Below are 18,477 nucleotides of genomic sequence, written 5' to 3' on the forward strand. Positions count from 1 at the left end.
GTATTGACAGCTACATCCGGTGTCTTGCACATGTCCTCAATCTCATTGTCCGCGACATCCTCTCGAGGATGAAATCTGGAGATCACAAGTCTGCCATTGAAGCCTGTGATCTCTTACAGGGAAATAAGAAAATCGGACGGCAGTCTGCCTTGGCCCGGATTCGGATCATGACTCTCTGGATATTGAGGACACCTCAACGACGACAGCAGTGGAAAGTGACTTGCCAAGCAAATGGCTTGAACGACAAGTTCATCGAGTATGACGTGGAAACCCGCTGGAACTCCACATACCGTATGGTCCAGGGAGCCTTGCAAGCCAAAGCACAGATCCGGATGTGGATAGAGCATCAGAACCAGTTTCCGCCATTTTCAGCTGACGACTGGTTGCAGCTGCAACAGCTCGAAATGATCCTCTCCAAGTTCGATGAGTTCACTCAACTGGTTTCCCGGCGGAAATCCCAGATCAGCCTAGCCATTCCCATCTATTACGAACTGAATGACATGCTCGAAGATGCAGCTTCTGCACAAGGCGACTTTTCGGGGCTTAGCTCTGACATTACCTCCGCCATCTCCGCGGGGATGAAGAAATACAAGAAATATTATGAACTGATGGACGCCCAAGATGCTTATTATATAGCTCTTGTCCTTGACCCACGCTTCAAAACCCTCTTGTTGGATAAGGAGCTCGGGCAGGTGACGGCGCCAAAGGTTATTCGATCCATCAAGGATACCTTGCATGAGCAATACCCATCGAAATCATCACTGGAGCAATCAACGTCAAAGATTAAGCAGGACAACAAGCGGCAAAGTCTGGAGGCTCGTGTTCTGCAGAAGCTGCAACCACAAGTGATCCAGCGTTCAGATATTGACCGCTACTTTGAGGAAGGTGTGGTGACTGTTGATGAATCTGTAACAAAGGATGAAGATTGGTTATTTGGCTGGTGGAGGACGCACAACGATGAGTATCCGCGGATGGCAGCTGCAGCCAGGGATTACCTTGCCATTCCGGCGGCTGAAGTCGCAGTAGAGAGGTTGTTTAGCCGTGGTAGGGATCTGTTAGGAGTACGTCGACATTCTCTAAAAGGTGAGACAATGCGGAAAGTGATGCTGTTGAGAGATATATATAGTTCAGAGAACACCCAGTGAAAAATCCTAGAGCGTCTTGCTGGTATTCCCAACCAGCCGCTGCTTTGCTTCGAAGGACATAGTAGTATAAAGCCTCTGTGGATCATTGTTCGCAAGGCACGGAACATCAAGTGAAGTCTTGTCACTTGGGCTGTGACTGCTCACTAGTTATTCTTTTGCCACGTGACCGAACTTGCGAATATTCGCGGCGAATAGAAAATTTATTCGCATTCGCATTCGTCGTGCAAAATGTCTGCGAATACGAATGCGAATTGCGAATATTCGTAACGAATACGAATATATTCGTTATTCGTGCCGACCCCTAGCATAGAGATGTCAGTGGTGTTTGTGTTTCCGGCACAGAGTTGGCACAAATCATCGGACCCGGCGCAGCAGGAGGCGTGATATTGCACTCACCTCGTCGTGCACAACGAACGTCTGGGGCTTATGCATCCTGCTGTTTGCCCGCGGCCTTAGTTTGCAGTATTTCACATAGGACATGTTGCATGGTTTGAAGTGATAGGGCCAGAAATGGCGTGTAAGCCATGACCCTGCGCGGAGCACTGACGGAGAGCTGGTTCGGACTCAGTCTGGTGCGCTGTCAACGGTTTCCTGTCCATCGTTAGCTTGTCGATCGGCGAAGCAATGCTTGACTCACATGTTCTGAAAGACGACACGGGAAAGGGCACCGTGGCTGGTATATATTGGATGGAATGCATGGATCTTTCTTTCGCATCGTCTTTGAAGTCAGTCCAGTTTCGGATAGGGTCGCGCTGAAATCTACTTACCTGTATGGAAATCGCTCTTTTGCATCGATATTCAGGGACCGGACAGTGGTCGGTTGCTATGGTGGACAGATGTTCGCATAGATACATCGACCATCTAACATAAATCTGCTACTTTGATCGGCTGCCATGGGTGGCATAGTGGACCTGGTGGGAATCTCGTTCTCACAAGTACTTTCTAGATTGTCGGCCCACGATGTATCCATAGATGTCAGTACAGTAGAAATTCCAGTAGGTTGAGGGAAGAACTCATCAGGTGCCTCAAACCGAGGGCCTGCTCGACTTTGCACGGCAAGTGACAGTATTGTGGAACGAATCGCTGAGGGGATAGGACGTATTTATACGCTTCTCGGCTCCTGTCGCGTACGTGCTCTATTTAGGGAGCAAACGTCGAAGGACACAGTGCCTATCTTAAGTGAGGAATGATATAAATGATATAACATATACCGCAAGTATATGCAGCGAATTTCTTGGTGTGGTTTTAGATGGTCACCGAGAAAACATGCTAAAGTCAAGTAGAGAATGAGTCAAAGTGAGTCGGTTAAGAAACGTTGGCTCACCGTTGAATCTACGGTCCTAATATTGAGGCAATGGAAGCTGTTCTTTCTTTGATTTTACCAACGGTACTCACATTTTCATCCAAGGAACATGGAAATTTTCTGGCCTCGCTCGAGTGTTGATTGTCTGAGCTGTGTGTGGTTCTGTCCGTCTAGGCTGCGGAAAGCGTCAGGCCGCGGTCGCACCGGCACGGGTACTCCACCCATCACCCGTTGAAGCTTGGCCGTCCTGGTTGACGGACGGGAAAAAGTCAACTTTTGAACTTGTGATCATGGTTGAGATAGATACCTTTTCTTTTCGATTTTCTTTTTCAATCCTCTAGGTTTTATTCTATTTACTTTTTGGAATTTCTGAGCTCTCAAACGAATGTGGAAAATGCGTTGAAAATGCGTTGTGATTGAATATATATCTCCTGGACCGTTCATCACCAGAAGCCACTAATATGAAGCATATTCACCAACCATCAACACCGCGAGATTGATCATCAACGCCACCATTGAATGGGCTGCTAACAGAGCACTGAAATTCAAAAGCCGACTGTGTGATTGATTTTCACTATGACAGTGAGACTGAGCAGACTGTAATGGAATGAAGATGTGTCTCCCATGGAAAGGCCTTCTTTATTCGGGCCCTGCCACCGGTTTGAAGGCTTTCTATCCCGTCTACTTCGAAAAGCCTTCGCATTGTTGTACCTATATGTTGCCATAAATTACTCATTCCATAAATTTCTGTGACAACTTATTTTGTCGACATGGAAACCAGCTGTCGCTTTTCGAAACCCCGAAGCACACTCGTGCACACCAACGGCTCTGTCAACCCGAGATTCCATTTATGTGGCAGTATCATCCTACTCTGCTTTATCTACCGTGTGTCTCAGTGCCCTTCATCCATAAGCAATACGGCCACAGCTTTGGTTTCTCTCTTAGTCAATCTCATTTGTTTTGGGACTTCTACCTTTTGTCACTACGTGCTGTATTCGAGAAAGCAGCTCCCTTCTTCCTACTTCCTGCTGGACCACCTTGGAATTATTCTTCACATATGGGGGACATCTGTATCAGTGTTGCTTTTAGAGGCTACTGATAGCGGGAACAACAATTCCATTTTCCTGGGAGTCACACTGGGCGGGGTGGTCTGTGCCACATATTTGATAACCTGGCCAAGAGAGAAGAGAGAACGAGTGCTGGTGATTGGAGGGTTCGGAGCATTGGTTTTATGCAGCGTCTCGATCTACAACGCTGTCTTTTCTGATATATCTCGACTGACAGCCTCTTATATCTTTATGGCTTTGGTTAACGGCATCGGAGGGTGGTTCTACTCTCATGGGTCTATTCAAGTCCTGAGTCAACGTTCACCCAAGCCCTATACTGTGTCGGGGCATACGTTGATGCACCTATGCTCCCTGATTGCATCCATATTTCACGCCTCAATCTTGGTTTCTTCTGTTTGTTCTGACACACTTGAGCCCTTGATCACATGAGGCTTCGGATTCGGCTCTTTCTCTGAGAATTCGGCATGTTTGTTGATAATGACGATGGCACATAAGATCTCAATCAGCTCGGCTGCGTATACCGACCATTGGCATATCGGCTCGACCTGAACCTGTGATGATTCTGTAATCTCTAGGCTGTCGTCCAGCGCTATTTCAGTGTGTGTTGGCACAAACGGAAGGATAATTTGTGATTAAGTGGTCTGGGTAGTACTCAGAGTGGACACCACGAACCTGTGGCTTATTACGCGGCTATGCCCCCGTTGAATGCTCAAGCGAACAGATCTTGCCATATCACCTATTCTCATGGTACTAAATCCAGTAAATGTCAGACTTCGAAAGGTTGAAGCCATCTCGCGGGTTGTCTGCGGACTAGTTCCCACTGGCAAGCTCTGAAGGAGAGGGCCAGTCTCGTATCAGGATTCGACTTAAGAGGTAGAGAACACTTGACGGATATTATCATATAAGCAAGGTATTAGTGGGTTATTACCGACAAAAGCGCAAAGCTCCTGGAACCGCATAGCAGACTCTCGATTGGTCATACCTTCAATTGTGGCTTTCGGCGCTAAATAATGACACAATCTGATCTGGCAGCCATGTTGCTCCTGGAAATACACTTCAAATAAATTAGTGGATCGGGCTCCATGTGGATACGGATATCCTTGATACGATCGTCGCGTTGTTGTTCGATACAAAATATTACGAACGTTCAAAGGAGCAGAATGGGTCGGATTGACATGTCAGCGCACGGTTCACGTGGGGCAACGGATTAGGTCGCAGTTGAGACGGTCAGTCGCGGTCGAACCGGTTATCATTGCGGTTCAACTGTAAAAGCAACCGATTGCACTAGTTTACCCAAGAGCCATTTCCTACAAAATAGGTGACAGTAGTAGGTCAAGCGAGATTTGCGCTGACCTGGTCTAGACGTCCAACCACCAAACATCAATGGGCATTCGGCCGTTTGCTTGGACAGGAATTATAAGTGAAATTGATCTCTTGCGTTTACAGTACAATCTCCGTGTCGAGCTTTCACTGCGTTTGCACAAGTTTGCCAGCAGGAGTACAACCAAGTTCGAAATCAGATTCGCCATTTTACCAAATTTTTTTCTGTAGGCAACCGAAATCATAAAGCCCGGCCCGATGAAGGAGCCAAAGTTAGCGAGCATCTTCCTGACGCGCTGGGGCAGCGCGACGCGGGCGGCGTCAGCACTAGCCGAAGCTGGAGGACAAATCCGGGGGGTTGGGCGGTTGCAGATATTTGCAGACCGCCCTTAGGGTCTGGCCACGACCAATTGACCGCTGAGCCAGCGGTAAGTGGCCTCGCCGTGACCGTCGTTTTCGGTAGGAGCATCGCTGGCTATTTGCCCCAGGACGTTCGAGGCTGCGTTTGGCAGTGTCTGCGAGTTGCTTTCTCGCACGGTCCGACTGTTGACGAGGCCGTTGAAGTCCTCGTTGGTGGTCAGGTCGTTGGAGTTTGGATTGGGGCTCTGGTTGTAACCGTCACCCTCGGGGGGCTCGTCGGTGTGAGATGTCTTGTTCATTCCGTTGGCAACTCCTGAGGACGATGACTTGTTGGTCTATGATTCAAGATACTTGAGACAGAAACCGGTGTCTTGCACGATTGTTGTTGGGAACACGCAGATAAGATTTGTGGCTACAGCCGTACAGACCACAGGAATACAGGCAGCCGAATGGAGAGGCACCCGGGGTGGGTGCGTCCTCACACAGCGGCTGAAGCAAATTGACTTTTTGTCCTCGGCCGTTCCGTCCAATGCCTGCTGACCCACCAGGCACGCGGCGTAACTCGGGCAGCGAGATTGTTCGATTCATTGAGCCACGGCTGATCTTTCCACGAGGTTCCAGCCCTAGAAAGGCTTAGAGAAAGCTTGTCAACTTTGCACCGGGAAAAGGCAAGGTCCGCTGCTGCATTTCACATCCACTCTCGCTTTGCTTTGGAGGACTCTGACAAGGCTGACAAGTTCAAGCACAGCCCGCCCCTAAGTACGTTATCACCTCCAAGTTTCTCCGTATTTATCATCCCGAGAAAGTGGAATGGAGCAGATATCTGGAATGAGCATGAATACAACCATATAACAAAACGGGATGCCCCGAACCTCTGCTAACAAACACATTATTCCCAAACAGCGCTCAAGGTTAACGACGTCTCAAAGCGTGGCAAGAAGAAGACCAGACTGCTGTGGGTTTTTATTATCTTTCCGTACCTCTCATGCGCTAGACGATGAGAACGCCAAAAGATCGTGCTTATCTCCCGAGAGAGATCATTCTCCTCACGGCGGAGAATCTCAACCCTCGTGACCAATTATCACTCTTACGCGCCGTTCCTGACCTCGCCCGAGTCTTGACGTTCCGACACATTTCTGTTCAGGATGAAGAAGGAAATACAATCTTGCACCTTCTCGCAGAAGAAGCCGAGGGCAGACTGAAAGAGCTGCTATTAGCGAAAAGTAGTACTCAAGTGGACCTGAAGAACAGGAACGGTCAAACGCCACTGTCTCTCGCAGCTCTGTATGGACGTGAAGCGGTGGTAAAGCTGCTTCTGGAGCGAGACGATGTGGAGGCGGACTCGAAGAACAAGAATGGTCAGACGCCACTGTCTCTCGCAGCTCTGTATGGACGTGCAGCGGTGGTGAAGCTGCTTCTGGAGCGAGACGGTGTGGAGGCGGACTCGAAGAACAAGAATGGTCAAACGCCACTTTTTCACGCAGCTGAGTGTGGACATAAGGAAGTGGTGAAGCTGCTACTGGAGCGAGAAGATGTGGAGGCGGACTCAAAGGATAAGTACGGTCGGACACCACTATCGTGTGCTGCTTTGAATGGACGTGAAGCGGTGGTGAAGCTGCTTCTCGAGCGAGACGATGTGGAGACGGACTCGAAGGATAATGGTGGTTTGACACCGCTGTGGTACGCAGCTCTGTTTGGACATGAAGAATTGGTGAAGCTACTGGTTGAACGAGATGATGTGGAGGCGGACTCGAAGGATAATAATGGCCGGACACTACTATTACGGGCAGCTGAGTGCGGACGTGAAGCAGTGGTGAAGCTGCTTCTGGAGCGAGATGATATTGACGCGGACTCGAAGGACAATGAGGGTCGAACACCGCTATCGTACGCAGCTTGGGATGGACGTGAAGCGGTGGTGAAGCTGCTTTTGGAGCGAGACGATGTGGAGGCGGACTCGAAGGATAATGATGGCAGGACACCACTATCATTTGCAGCTGGAGGTGGACATGAAGCGGTGGTAAAGCTACTGGTTGAGCGAGATGATGTGGAGGCAGACTTGAAGAATAAGTACGGTCGGACACCACTGTCTTATGCGGCTGGGTCAATGTCTTTTGCAAATGAGTATGAACGTGAAGCGGTGGTGAAGCTACTGGTTGAGCGAGATGATGTGGAAGTGGACTCGATGGACAATAATCATCGGACACCACTATTATGGGCAGCTCGGTATGGAAATGATGCGATGGTGGAGCTTCTCAACTCCCTGTCATAAATACCTAGCAGATTTCCAAGCAAATATTTGAGAGGATGATCAGGCTCCAGAATAGCAGGAGATGATACCTGGCGTAACGTTCCAAGTGAGAAGCGATGTAGGCTCATGGCTTAGTGGAGAGACACAACCACTCTGAGGATATTGCTAATCTGCTGAGGCGATATTGACATCCACAGTGCTCCTAGGAGCCGGTGCCGATAAGGCTGACTCGCGAAAAGATAATTGTGAATATGCATTCAAAGGCTGACATGACCGCTTCAGCTCACAGCATTTAAAGGTCGTAACTGTCCTGGTGGTCAATTCTCTCAAGTTTTCTTTCCCCTACAAGATCTTGTCATTACAATATCCATTGGGGAAACCTAGCAATCATGGATTACAAGCTGCCACGGATATCAGACAGGCCCCTTACCCCAGACACAGAAGCTCAAAACCGACATATATGGCAAGCTGGTATCATCCTGCTAGATCCCCTTTTTCGAGGAATCCATTGGCTAACAAACCTGTTTCATGGAGGCAAAGAATCAGGTGAAAACTTCCGTCAGGTCCTCGGCCAATTCATCCACGGAGATCGCGGCAACGCAAACCAGGTTTCGCAACCGTCCGTTGACTAGTCCCTGTCTTTGTAGCTATGACTGTAGCTACCTCTGTTGCTACCTTTCTTGCTAGCTCAAGAGACTCTAAATCGCCTGAAAGCTGCATGAAGGCAGGAAACCAAGACCTACCCCCACTGGAAGGGAACAAGAGAGCAGCCGAATCCTCAACCCTCTCACGAAAACTGGCGACGCAAGAGATGCAGCAGAAGAGACTTCCAAGAGTTACGGCAATTAGTACGACCATGATAAACGATACGATTCAATACCTACAAGCGGTATCTGACCATATCTCAGCTTCAGACACCATTTTCTCCAGGGAATGGGCCAAGATGCACCTCGCCGCGCAATTGCTACTGAGCAGGTACGAAGATATCATCGCGAGGGAAAGAATACAGACACACTGTGTGTTGGATTGTTTTTCTTCACGGACTGAACCAGAAGAAAAGGACCCGAGGTGTGTTGCTGCGGATGAGGAGCGGTTATATGATTGAGAAGCTCCTCGTTCTTCTTAGCTACTGTAAGAACAAACGGTTAAGGACAAACGGTTAGGAACTGAGTACGGAGCGATAAGCGGCAAATTGCCCAACAACACTGAAAATTCTCGAACATACTGCTTCGGCCTTGAGTGGCACTCCGCCTCATCCTCAGCTTATTATTCATTTATCTGGATATATTAAACAAGAGTACGAAAAAATACCTCCATTACAAAGACAACCAACCTCCAGACGCTCCTTTAGCTTCATGGCCTTTCCGAAGATGTGTTCACTAACACTGAATACACTGGGTGAGGATGATATGTTAGACAGATGAGCTGTGGGCAAAATGCCGTTCGCTGGTTTGCGGCAGGGCTGTGAGGGAGCAATTACTTACCGTACTCACCTGTAAGCCAAGCCAGCTGCACCGCAATATCCAAGTTTATCTCCGAAATCAACAATGAGTGGGCTCGATCCACGACCACGCATTATATGACATTGGCGTATTACCCTGGCATGCTTCTCGACACCAGCTTCAAGGTGCTTTCTGTTTCTGACTCAACATGATCCATTCCCGGCCACGGACGCCCGCTTAGAAACACCATCTACTAGAAACTTCGCCGTTTCCAAATGCGGCGGGAAACTTCCTCAGTTTCTTGGTTGGTCTCTCCCTAGTATTACACCCTATTGAAGCGGCGTGCACAATCACAGGCCAAGTGGGCTTGTGGCCCGAATCATCCTGTAGATCAAGGTCGCTGCCACTAGAAAGTAGCAGATGCACGAATCCTATTCTACCCGCGAAGACTGCTGGGTTGAGCGCCGTTCTGCCGTGTTTGTGCTTGATGTCCACTGGACGTTGGGTTGATTTAAGGCGCTCTTGACGGCGGAAAGGTTTCCGTAGCGGACGGCATACCACAGTGCGCTCTCCCGCGCTTGATTTTGAATGTTGACGTCTAGGTCTCCACGACTGAGCAAGAGGTCCCGCACAGCAGCGGAAGAGTATTTGAGCGCCCCCATTAAAGGAGTTTTGCCTCGGTAAAATGCATTGATGTTGGCGTTGTACTGGAGCAAAGCCTCCGCAAGACCAACGTTGTCGTATTTGACTGCCAAGTGCAACAGATTGCTGCTCTGAAATTTGACGTTGTATTTCCAGATGCTGGGCTGCAGTTTAAAATCAAAGTCTTTGCATGATTTTGCCAGGGCAAACAATGCACTACCGTCCAAATACGACGCAATCCACAGCAAAAGCTCGTTGGGCAGGTCTCTGCTGTTTGGCTGTAATGTATTAGCTCATCGGTAAACTCCGTAATAACGAATTGAACAGACCATGATGGGACAGCGGATTGAGCTAACGAAATGTAGATGGGGGTGAGGTGAGAGTTGTGAAAGTAGGATATGGGAGGCCTTTATATACTCACCTCAGCCAAATTCCATGGTCAGCTATGAGTGAAGTCTGTCAGTCCGCTGAGAGGTGCGTAGCAATCACAGAGGGTTGACAACAATTCTCAGGCGGAGTTGGAGGACATCTGGAGCCTAGCTCCTGGGAACGCCAAGACTGTTCCTGGTAGTGTGTCGATGGCATGGGAACTGAATCTATCTCTACGTACCCGCATCTTGCATCTAGCGCCATAAGAACAAATCACAACCTATCACTCACTTCGAAATTCATAAGCAACCCAGAACCTAACTTAGCATTTGTCGACTATGCTGCCTACCGCAGTAGATAGTCTGTTCGCCAATGCATGGTCAGGGCGGTCTACAACCACAAATGCAGCTGATTGCAGCAGTGGTCTGGAATGATATCCCTTCATGCAGGCCACTGATCGGCTGTATACGGCGCATACTGCGTGTGAATGCATTCTTCCACGTACCGACTGTTTCAAGGAAGTGTTCCATGCCAGCCACGCAGCCATGTAGGTAAGGAGCCACGCGATGGCATATAAAGCTGGCGAGGGAACGCCGCAGTGATGGCCCTACACCACCACAATCCGAAGCATTTTCTGCCTTTGACGACCACCTCAATAACTACCATGCTGCCTTGGAATCCGTTTCTTGTTTGTGAGATAGAGGTCAGCCCCAATGGCGGTCCTGGCTCTTGTTGCGGGACGACGAAAAAGGCGAGCCGTGCAAAAACTCGATCAAAGTTGAAGACACCAAGATCGGCCATCAAAAGTTGACCACTCTCGCCAGAGAGCCATTTGACTTGTCATCGTTGCAGTCCAAGCTCTGTGATGTCGCCAGAGACTTCCTCTGCGCGAGATAGCACCGGCAACGGCAGGCCGACCAAGTTGGCCAGCAGTGGTATGAAGCCGCCGTCTGCAACCAGGCGCGAGTACCACATGGCTCCAGAATGGCTTCTCCGTCAGTCATTGTACATCGGGGCCAGCGTCAGACATCGTCAGCCTCCAGGCGACGCCCTGCATCAGACAACACCCGGTCATCACCACCACCGGTGCCCCTGTCAACCAACCCCGAGCCAGTGCAGCCATTCAATCCATTTGTGACTGCTGCAGCGCTGCGGACGAACAGTGTTCCATGGCGCGTTTCGCCGGCTCAACCGGCTATTCTGGCATCGGTCGCTAATATCTGGGCGGGTTTCCACTTACCTTGGGTGATCACAGGTTACAGGCGAGGTAAGATGGAAAAGAGGAAAGCGACTTCCAATCATACGGGAACGTAACTGCCAATCTTGCTGGAGACTTGTGCAAAGGATGCCATGACTGGTCATAGCTTTATTGTGTCTTGCAGAGATTCAGGGTCTAACAAATGTCTCGTGGTCGATGAGGGTCTCGGACTTTATACGATCACTATCGTTAGTATCAGGTCGACAATAATTGTCTACGTTTGGTCCTGACTGCTCCGTTTGTTGTGCTGCTCTTCTGCGAGAGAGGCGACGGTCTCTTCGGAAGCGGAATTATGCGTTGTTCGTTAATATAGATAGGGGTTATGGCCTCTTGTTCCGATACAAAAGTGGCCAGTCCTAACCAAGCTCGTCACTCCGTTGCTTGATGCACTCCTTATCTGACTTTACATGAAATTAGGGTATCTGAGATGCGGTGGATACTTGTCATCTTGTAAATTAAGGTTTTCGGGGTAACCCCAACTCCCAGTCTGCCACGTGGTAGGTAATAAATATACTTTGAGAGGGACCCAAAAAATGGAGTGGGAAGAGACTTTCGAACGTGTCTGGTATTTTTCATTATTTTACTTCAACCGATTAATTCACATCTTGGTGCGAAAGGGAGTCTCTGGTGATGGTGAGGTTATGGAAGGCAGATCCACTAAAAATGTATGGATTGCACCTGCTGTTTTTGGGAAAACCAAGGATTTTTGAGATGACTCAGTAGAGATATCGACGGCATGGAGCCCGGATCTATTTACGGTTAAAATTTAACCAGCAGAGCAGGATTTGATCCTTCGATTTCGGAACACTAGATCGCAAGTACCGCCCCTCGAAGCCTTTTCCCTGCTTTCTTTTTTTCACCATCTTTTCTTTAGTCGAATAATGCATCCCCTGTCCATAGCTCCCTGGTCTCACTCCCCTTAACGGAGTCATCCTCTCCCCGTGTGTGAAGGAGTGGATTTTTGGATCTCTTTTGCAGCTTTACTCCCGGTGGAATATCAGGGCGCTGTCATCTCTCCTTGGACTGGTTTCCATTTACCCTATCGTTGCTGGCATTCTTAGTTCAGGGCTGGTATCCTCCTGTCCTCTATTTTCCTCTTCTTCTTTGGATCCATCCACGGTTTGACAGCTTGATACCGGTGACAACTATTCCTTTCTTCTATACTATCATCGGTTCTGTCGACTGCTGGAACCATGTACGGGTCTACCTCGCTGGATCTACACCGCTTAAGCCGGCATAGTCTCCAAGATCGATATGAATCGGACGAAGAAGCCGTGTCCGAGTGTGATACCGGAGCCCAGGATCTACTTTCCTCGCCGATCGGCTCTCCGGTTGGATCCCAACGAGCTGCCATCTTCGATTCAGGCCTGAGCGCCGACGATGCCTCTCACATGGACCCTGATTCAAATCGCGAAGAACATTTGCTGGCGCCACCGACAGTCAAACGGCCACGCCCTGTGTCTACGAATACTATCAAGTGGACGAGCAACGCTGCGTTTGACAACAACGCCTATGTATTTGACCCGAAAAAGCAGTTGGTGCTTGAGCTAAAATCGCCAGACTCTCCTCCACAACTGGTGTCCAGTATATTCTCGCAGCCATCGGTATACGTGTCGCCGAAGCCCAAGCCAACCACCAGATCTCAATCTACTTCACCTCCCTTGATATTCTCAGTCGAGGAGGCAGACATCCAAGTTGCAAAGAAGGTCACTTTCATGGAACCCCAGACACGGCCTACAGTTGTCCTGCTCAACGCCCTGGGGAAAAGACCAAGCTCAAGATCCCGCTCAAACCATTCTCGCTTTCGGGAAGGCGGCCACGGCCGTCCTCCTCTCGCCAGAGCCGACACAGGCTAGCACCACCTGGCTCCTCAGAGCACATCTCCAAACGACATTCCTACAGCTTATACCGTTTTTTATTTTGAGCAGTTACGTGGTGCTTGCAAGTGCCTGTTCCGCAGTGGGGCCACTCGTGGCCGGCTTTATGGTCGAGTATAGCCCTGGTTCCTGTGGGGACGTTGTCTGGCTCTGCGCTGCGCTAGCAGGATTTGATTTCCTGGCTCTCGTTGTTTTTGCACCCCGAGTCTTCCTTCACACGACCGCATCTGGCTGTCCCGTCACCAGCCACCTATTCATTATTTCCGCCATATGACGCTAAAGCAATCGAGGTAGGCCCCAGTGTAAGCAATGTCGAGAATGCTCAGGGCCCATCGGTTGGTGAAAATGAAGACTTTGTTGTCAAGTTCTCACGTCGCCGGTCTTCACATCACTCTTCCACACAAATCAATCCCTATCTCTAGCTAAGGCTTTTTCCGTGCCCTTTGTTTTCCTACCATTCTTGGTTGTTCTTTAGGGAGTGTTTGTTTATGCCAGCGCCCTCTCGTCGCTAGTGGTTCTTTTTTGTGAGCCCCGCGACATTGTATCGCGGGACGGTTGGCTTGCGAACATATGGCGGCTTAGATTAGCCCTCCCATCACTTCTCATGGCGCCTCCTTACCTATTCCCAGTTAGCAGCGTGGGCCTAATGCAAATCTCCGCCATCATCGGCTTCACTCTCTCCACCTTCGGCGGCGGGTACGTCTGCGACTTAATTACGGCCCGGATGACCAAGCGAAACCGCGGTGTATTTGTACCAGAGCTACGGCTAGTATCCATGGGGCCGATTCATTCATTGGGCCTATTGGCTGCATTGTCGTGGCACTCACCAGTGACAGGAAACCCTACTGGGCATTCATCGCAGTCGGATTCGGCATGGGTCAGTTCTTCCACTTCTTTACACCTCTTCTCTCTTTGCCTTACTCCTGTCGACCCTGGCTTTGACGATGAATGGGCGGACACCGCCTGGCGTTCTGTGGCATTTGGCGCCGTATACGCGCCAAATGTGGCAGTGACCTACCTTGTCGACTGTTATCCCGCCTTTGCATCCGAAGTTCTTGTCATTGTCAACGTGGCGAAGAATGCCATTGGCCTTGTCTTCCTCTACGTTGCGGTAGATTGGGTCCAGTCGAAGGGCTGGATCCAGGTGTATATGATAATATTTATGGTGGTCAGCCTACCCATTGTTTTGACAATTCCATCGTACTTCTGGGGTGATAGAGCACGCAGCTGTTTATAAGGATGAGCTCTCGAGAGGCAAAGGCAGCAATGATCTAGGAAGTCTTTCGATTCCGGTCATTGATGGTGAGAGACGCTGATACTGGGGTCGGATACCGTGAGTGGACCGTTCAAATGTATGAGTGCTCCTCTAGGGTCAAAAGGAAGGTTCAACCCTCATGTGTTACCGTTGCTTTATGCTGCTGGGGCTATCTGAGTTTTGTCATCAGTCCCTGATTTGATAGCTGAGATTCTCTCGTGTTTCATCTCTGCCTGCTTCTGTCTCCGTTTCTCCTGAAGAACAGACTTTTGTATCTAGGGAGCTGTTATAGGCTATCAACCGTGGAAAGGGGAAGCATCTTGAGACGCTTAGGGCTCCGAAAAGAATAAAGAAATGCGAATAAACGCATTATTCATATTCACATTCATATTACGTACAATGTGAGATTTCTCCGCATCAATATTTTGTCAGGTGAAGCGGTTATCGTATTACCGAAACGCGTAGTGGTCGATTTCACACTGCCATCGCGTCACCAGCAACGCTGGACTATGGATCTCCGTTGCGGATATATGCTGAAAGGTACAACCTGCTTATGCTGAGGACAGGTGGTCTTCCACGTTGAGAGTATAATGCTCTACACAATGGCCTGGTTTCATCACCTTCGGAGCAGTCTGAAGAATCTACCCCTGAAACAAGACGCACTTGCTCTCCTCAGCCCTCCACATCGAGGAATACCGAAGACATGCCTCAGTCGAAGCAGTCTTATTCTTTGCCTAGCTCCTCGCCCTCCCCGCTTAGCGGCCTGGATCAACTTGGTGACTGTTTCCTTTTTCGGAGTTCCGTGCTAGTAAGTCGCACATTATCTTGCTCGGGAAGCCGGACTAGGGACTCGTGTTTCAGCCGATGTTGCCTTTCCTCCCAGCAATTGTATATCAACTATCAGGTCAGGAATTACAGTGACGCAGCAAATGTTTTAACACCCTTGGACAGACCGCTTTTGAGACCGCCTATTGTAAACCGAAGAGCAGTTAATGATATCTTACCTTTTAAACATTCTTGTTTCAGTAGGAGTTTTTCATAGAAGGTATGATTCAATTCAATACACAAAGACCAAGAGTTTTGTTAAGAAACAAGTTAAAGGGTGTTGAAAAAATCCAAATTTTGACCGGCAGAATCTAAAAGATCAGAGGGGTGTTAAAACATTTGCTGCATCACTGTACTACGTGGTCCAACAATTTGGCATACAAAGGATTTCACATCTGCATTCCGTTTGTACACGACTATCAAGAGATACAGAGCTCAATATTACGAGTTCAGAGGGCAGAGTGCCCCGTAAAACCATTTATAATCACTACTCGGGCCCTTCCAATGCTTAGCTAAGCTAGTCGCCCCAGACACCTTCGGTGTTGGGGCTCCGGTTTTAGACCATACTTTCGGGCCCTATTTTGGTGCCTAACCATACTTTTCACCCACCTCGTAAAACGTCAATTTTCGTAGCATTTTTGATAGCAAATTACTGCCATAAATATTGCATTCAAAAGAGCATTGCCTAAGCTATTTAATGTAAGCAAATCAGAACGCAATGCATCTAATATTGGCCTTAGCATGACGTTTTCCCGCTAATATCTCCATGAAATAGCTCATTTTTCGACCACTTCTCGCTATCATGTCGGATGAAAATGAGCTCAAAATTGCCAATGCATTGGCCGCTTACCATGACCGTAATGAGCCGAAGATCAAACCATTGGCAAGGGAATTCGACGTTAGTTACCAGACCCTGCTAGGCCGTATTCGGGGTGCCGGGTCAGCAATTGGCCGACCTGCCACCAATAAGGCATTGGACTCGGTCCAAGAAAAAGCATTGCTTGACTGGATTATCTTTATGGATAGCTGCGGCGCGCCCCCCGACGGCAGCATCGATACAGCAGCGCGCCGATGACATTATTCATCGATCAAACCCGGACAGGAAGCCTCTTTGGCATGGCTGGGGCCTCGCATTCACTAAGCGACTGCCAAAGCTTACACCCCACCTCCATTTTATTAGTAGATTTCGACACGTCCCGTGGATTAGGCGGGCCGCCTATCATTGGCGGCGCATGGTCGGCCCAATTGCAGTGTATTTGACCGATACTCCTAACGATTATAGATTGTATTTATGTCAAGAGATTAATAATTCTACTACTTATGCAAGAAACTTAGTAGTAAATATTAGTTATAGATGAGGAGGTAAAATTATTTTTGGATTGTTTCCGTGATAATATTGTTTCACATTTAAGTGGGTTTAACCAATGAGTAGAACCAACTTATTGTAGATTAAATACTTTTGAATTCAATCAAAGTAGTATTACATTAGTTAATCATAATACTGCATTAAGAGTAATTGAGTATCCTGTTGACGTTAGTTCAAATACATTAAATGAGAAATCCTGTTACTCCTTGAACAACAGAAGTAGCAAATATGCCGCTACAGAAACCCCACGAGAAATGTTACAACATGCTTCATGGTTATCTCGTCAATTTCTTGTTTATATTGAATTAGGTATATAAATAAAAATTTGGATATGTAAATAGTTTAAGTAGTTACAAATGTACTGTAACATTACCAGATGGTTGCACATGTAAAATATTATTTCAAGATAAATCAGCATTAACTGATTTTATAGGTAGAACAGACAATTTCATATATATATGCCACCATTTGATAATTCTTATAATAAATTATGATCCTGATACACTTATGCAGATGAGAAAAAGAGAAAAACACAAGATTGTATTCTTTGTGTTATTAAAAGTGGACGTACGGGTTGTCAATATGATTCGCCATATAATTACGAATCGTAAGGTACGTTATGGATTATTATATTGTAGATAAACGTTAAATAAAACACAAGGTTTTTCTTCAATAGTATTTGTAACGTACAGTGACGCAGCAAATGTTTTAACACCCCTCTGATCTTTTAGATTCTGCCGGTCAAAATTTGGATTTTTTCAACACCCTTTAACTTGTTTCTTAACAAAACACTTGGTCTTTGTGTATTGAATTGAATCATACCTTCTATGAAAAACTCCTACTGAAACAAGAATGTTTAAAAGGTAAGATATCATTAACTTGCTCTTCGGTTTACAATAGGCGGTCTCAAAAGCGGTCTGAACAAGGGTGCTAAAACATTTGCTGCGTCACTATAATCCACATGCGAAGCCACCACTACAAGCGAGCCGCCACCCTACCTGTATGTATTCGTTTTAAATGCATTTTTCGTAACAAAAAGCCATTAAATACAATAAGCTAAAAACGAGTTCTATTGGAACATAGACAGGATGGCAGGACTTCTGGCAATACAAGTCCGGGAAAGCCGCAACCACGATATCAGTGCCTGGTCAGCAATGCACAGATTGTCACCCTGGGCGAAAGCCACCAACCGTATCAAATCAAACGCTAAGCATTGACCGGCAAAAAATCACTCGACGCTGTTCCTATAAAACAAACTATTAGCAAGTTTTCTAGACTTCGGAGCAATTTTAATTTGCTTGTTCAAGGGAATTAATATCTGTTTACCTGTGTACATGTACATGTAGCAACTAAGTTACTTGACGGTTGATGCTGCTAGAGAACATAGTGCAGCGGCACGAAAGCGGCGAGAAAGGCGGTGAGTAAATTCAGGCAGGGGGGTTGTCTGTATCAGTCCCCTATAAAAAGAGCTAGCGGGTTTCAATCGGTCAAGCTTCCGAAAGATACCAGAGATAAGATAAGTCTGTTTGAAATAGTTCGCATACCTGTACTGCAAGCAGAGAGAAAACCTCCCCTCATCTACATAGTACCGTGGCAGTTCCCTTATGTTGATATGTGTTGGGAGTTGGTTGATAGGATCTCATACACACAAAGACAGAACAATGTAATCAAACAGGGATCGACTTCGATTTGCATGTTTGCTTATAATGGCAAACGAATTTGAGGCTTACACTGTCGGCTGCACCCGATCGGACTCTGTTGGGTCTGTCTGAGACACACACCGAACTAACCAGGATTGGAGACACGTATTGCTAATCCGAACCACTGAGGAACACCGCCACCCCACCGCGGGAAAAACCCTGCCTGTGGGTGGATTGATACAGTGATGTCTTGGCCCAGAGTGGGTCGGTAGTAGTGAAAGTACAGCGATCCATACGCCTGTCTGGCTGATAAGAGTCTCACATCCTGTGTTGTAAAATCCTTGATGTCTTTTGAAGCTC

The 18,477-nt window shown here is 47.9% G+C and overlaps 2 protein-coding genes across 2 annotated transcripts; both read left to right on the forward strand.

The window, feature by feature from the left end:
- Window positions 1-12,347: 12,347 nt before the first annotated feature.
- Window positions 12,348-13,010, forward strand: N7446_012071 (uncharacterized protein; the record flags this gene model as incomplete). The annotated part of the gene is made up of 1 exon (XM_058520813.1): window positions 12,348-13,010. The coding sequence occupies one exon, from the start codon at window positions 12,348-12,350 to the stop codon at window positions 13,008-13,010; it is 663 nt and encodes a 220-aa protein (XP_058367099.1).
- Window positions 13,011-13,635: 625 nt separating this feature from the next.
- On the forward strand, window positions 13,636-14,268 carry N7446_012072 (MFS transporter; the record flags this gene model as incomplete). Its single annotated transcript, XM_058520814.1, has 1 exon — window positions 13,636-14,268. The coding sequence occupies one exon, from the start codon at window positions 13,636-13,638 to the stop codon at window positions 14,266-14,268; it is 633 nt and encodes a 210-aa protein (XP_058367100.1).
- Window positions 14,269-18,477: the final 4,209 nt, after the last annotated feature.

The sequence above is a fragment of the Penicillium canescens genome (genome assembly GCF_028828765.1).
Source record: "Penicillium canescens strain IBT 15451 chromosome Unknown utg000009l_segment0_segment0, whole genome shotgun sequence".
In the NCBI taxonomy this organism is placed as follows: Eukaryota; Fungi; Ascomycota; class Eurotiomycetes; order Eurotiales; family Aspergillaceae; genus Penicillium; species Penicillium canescens.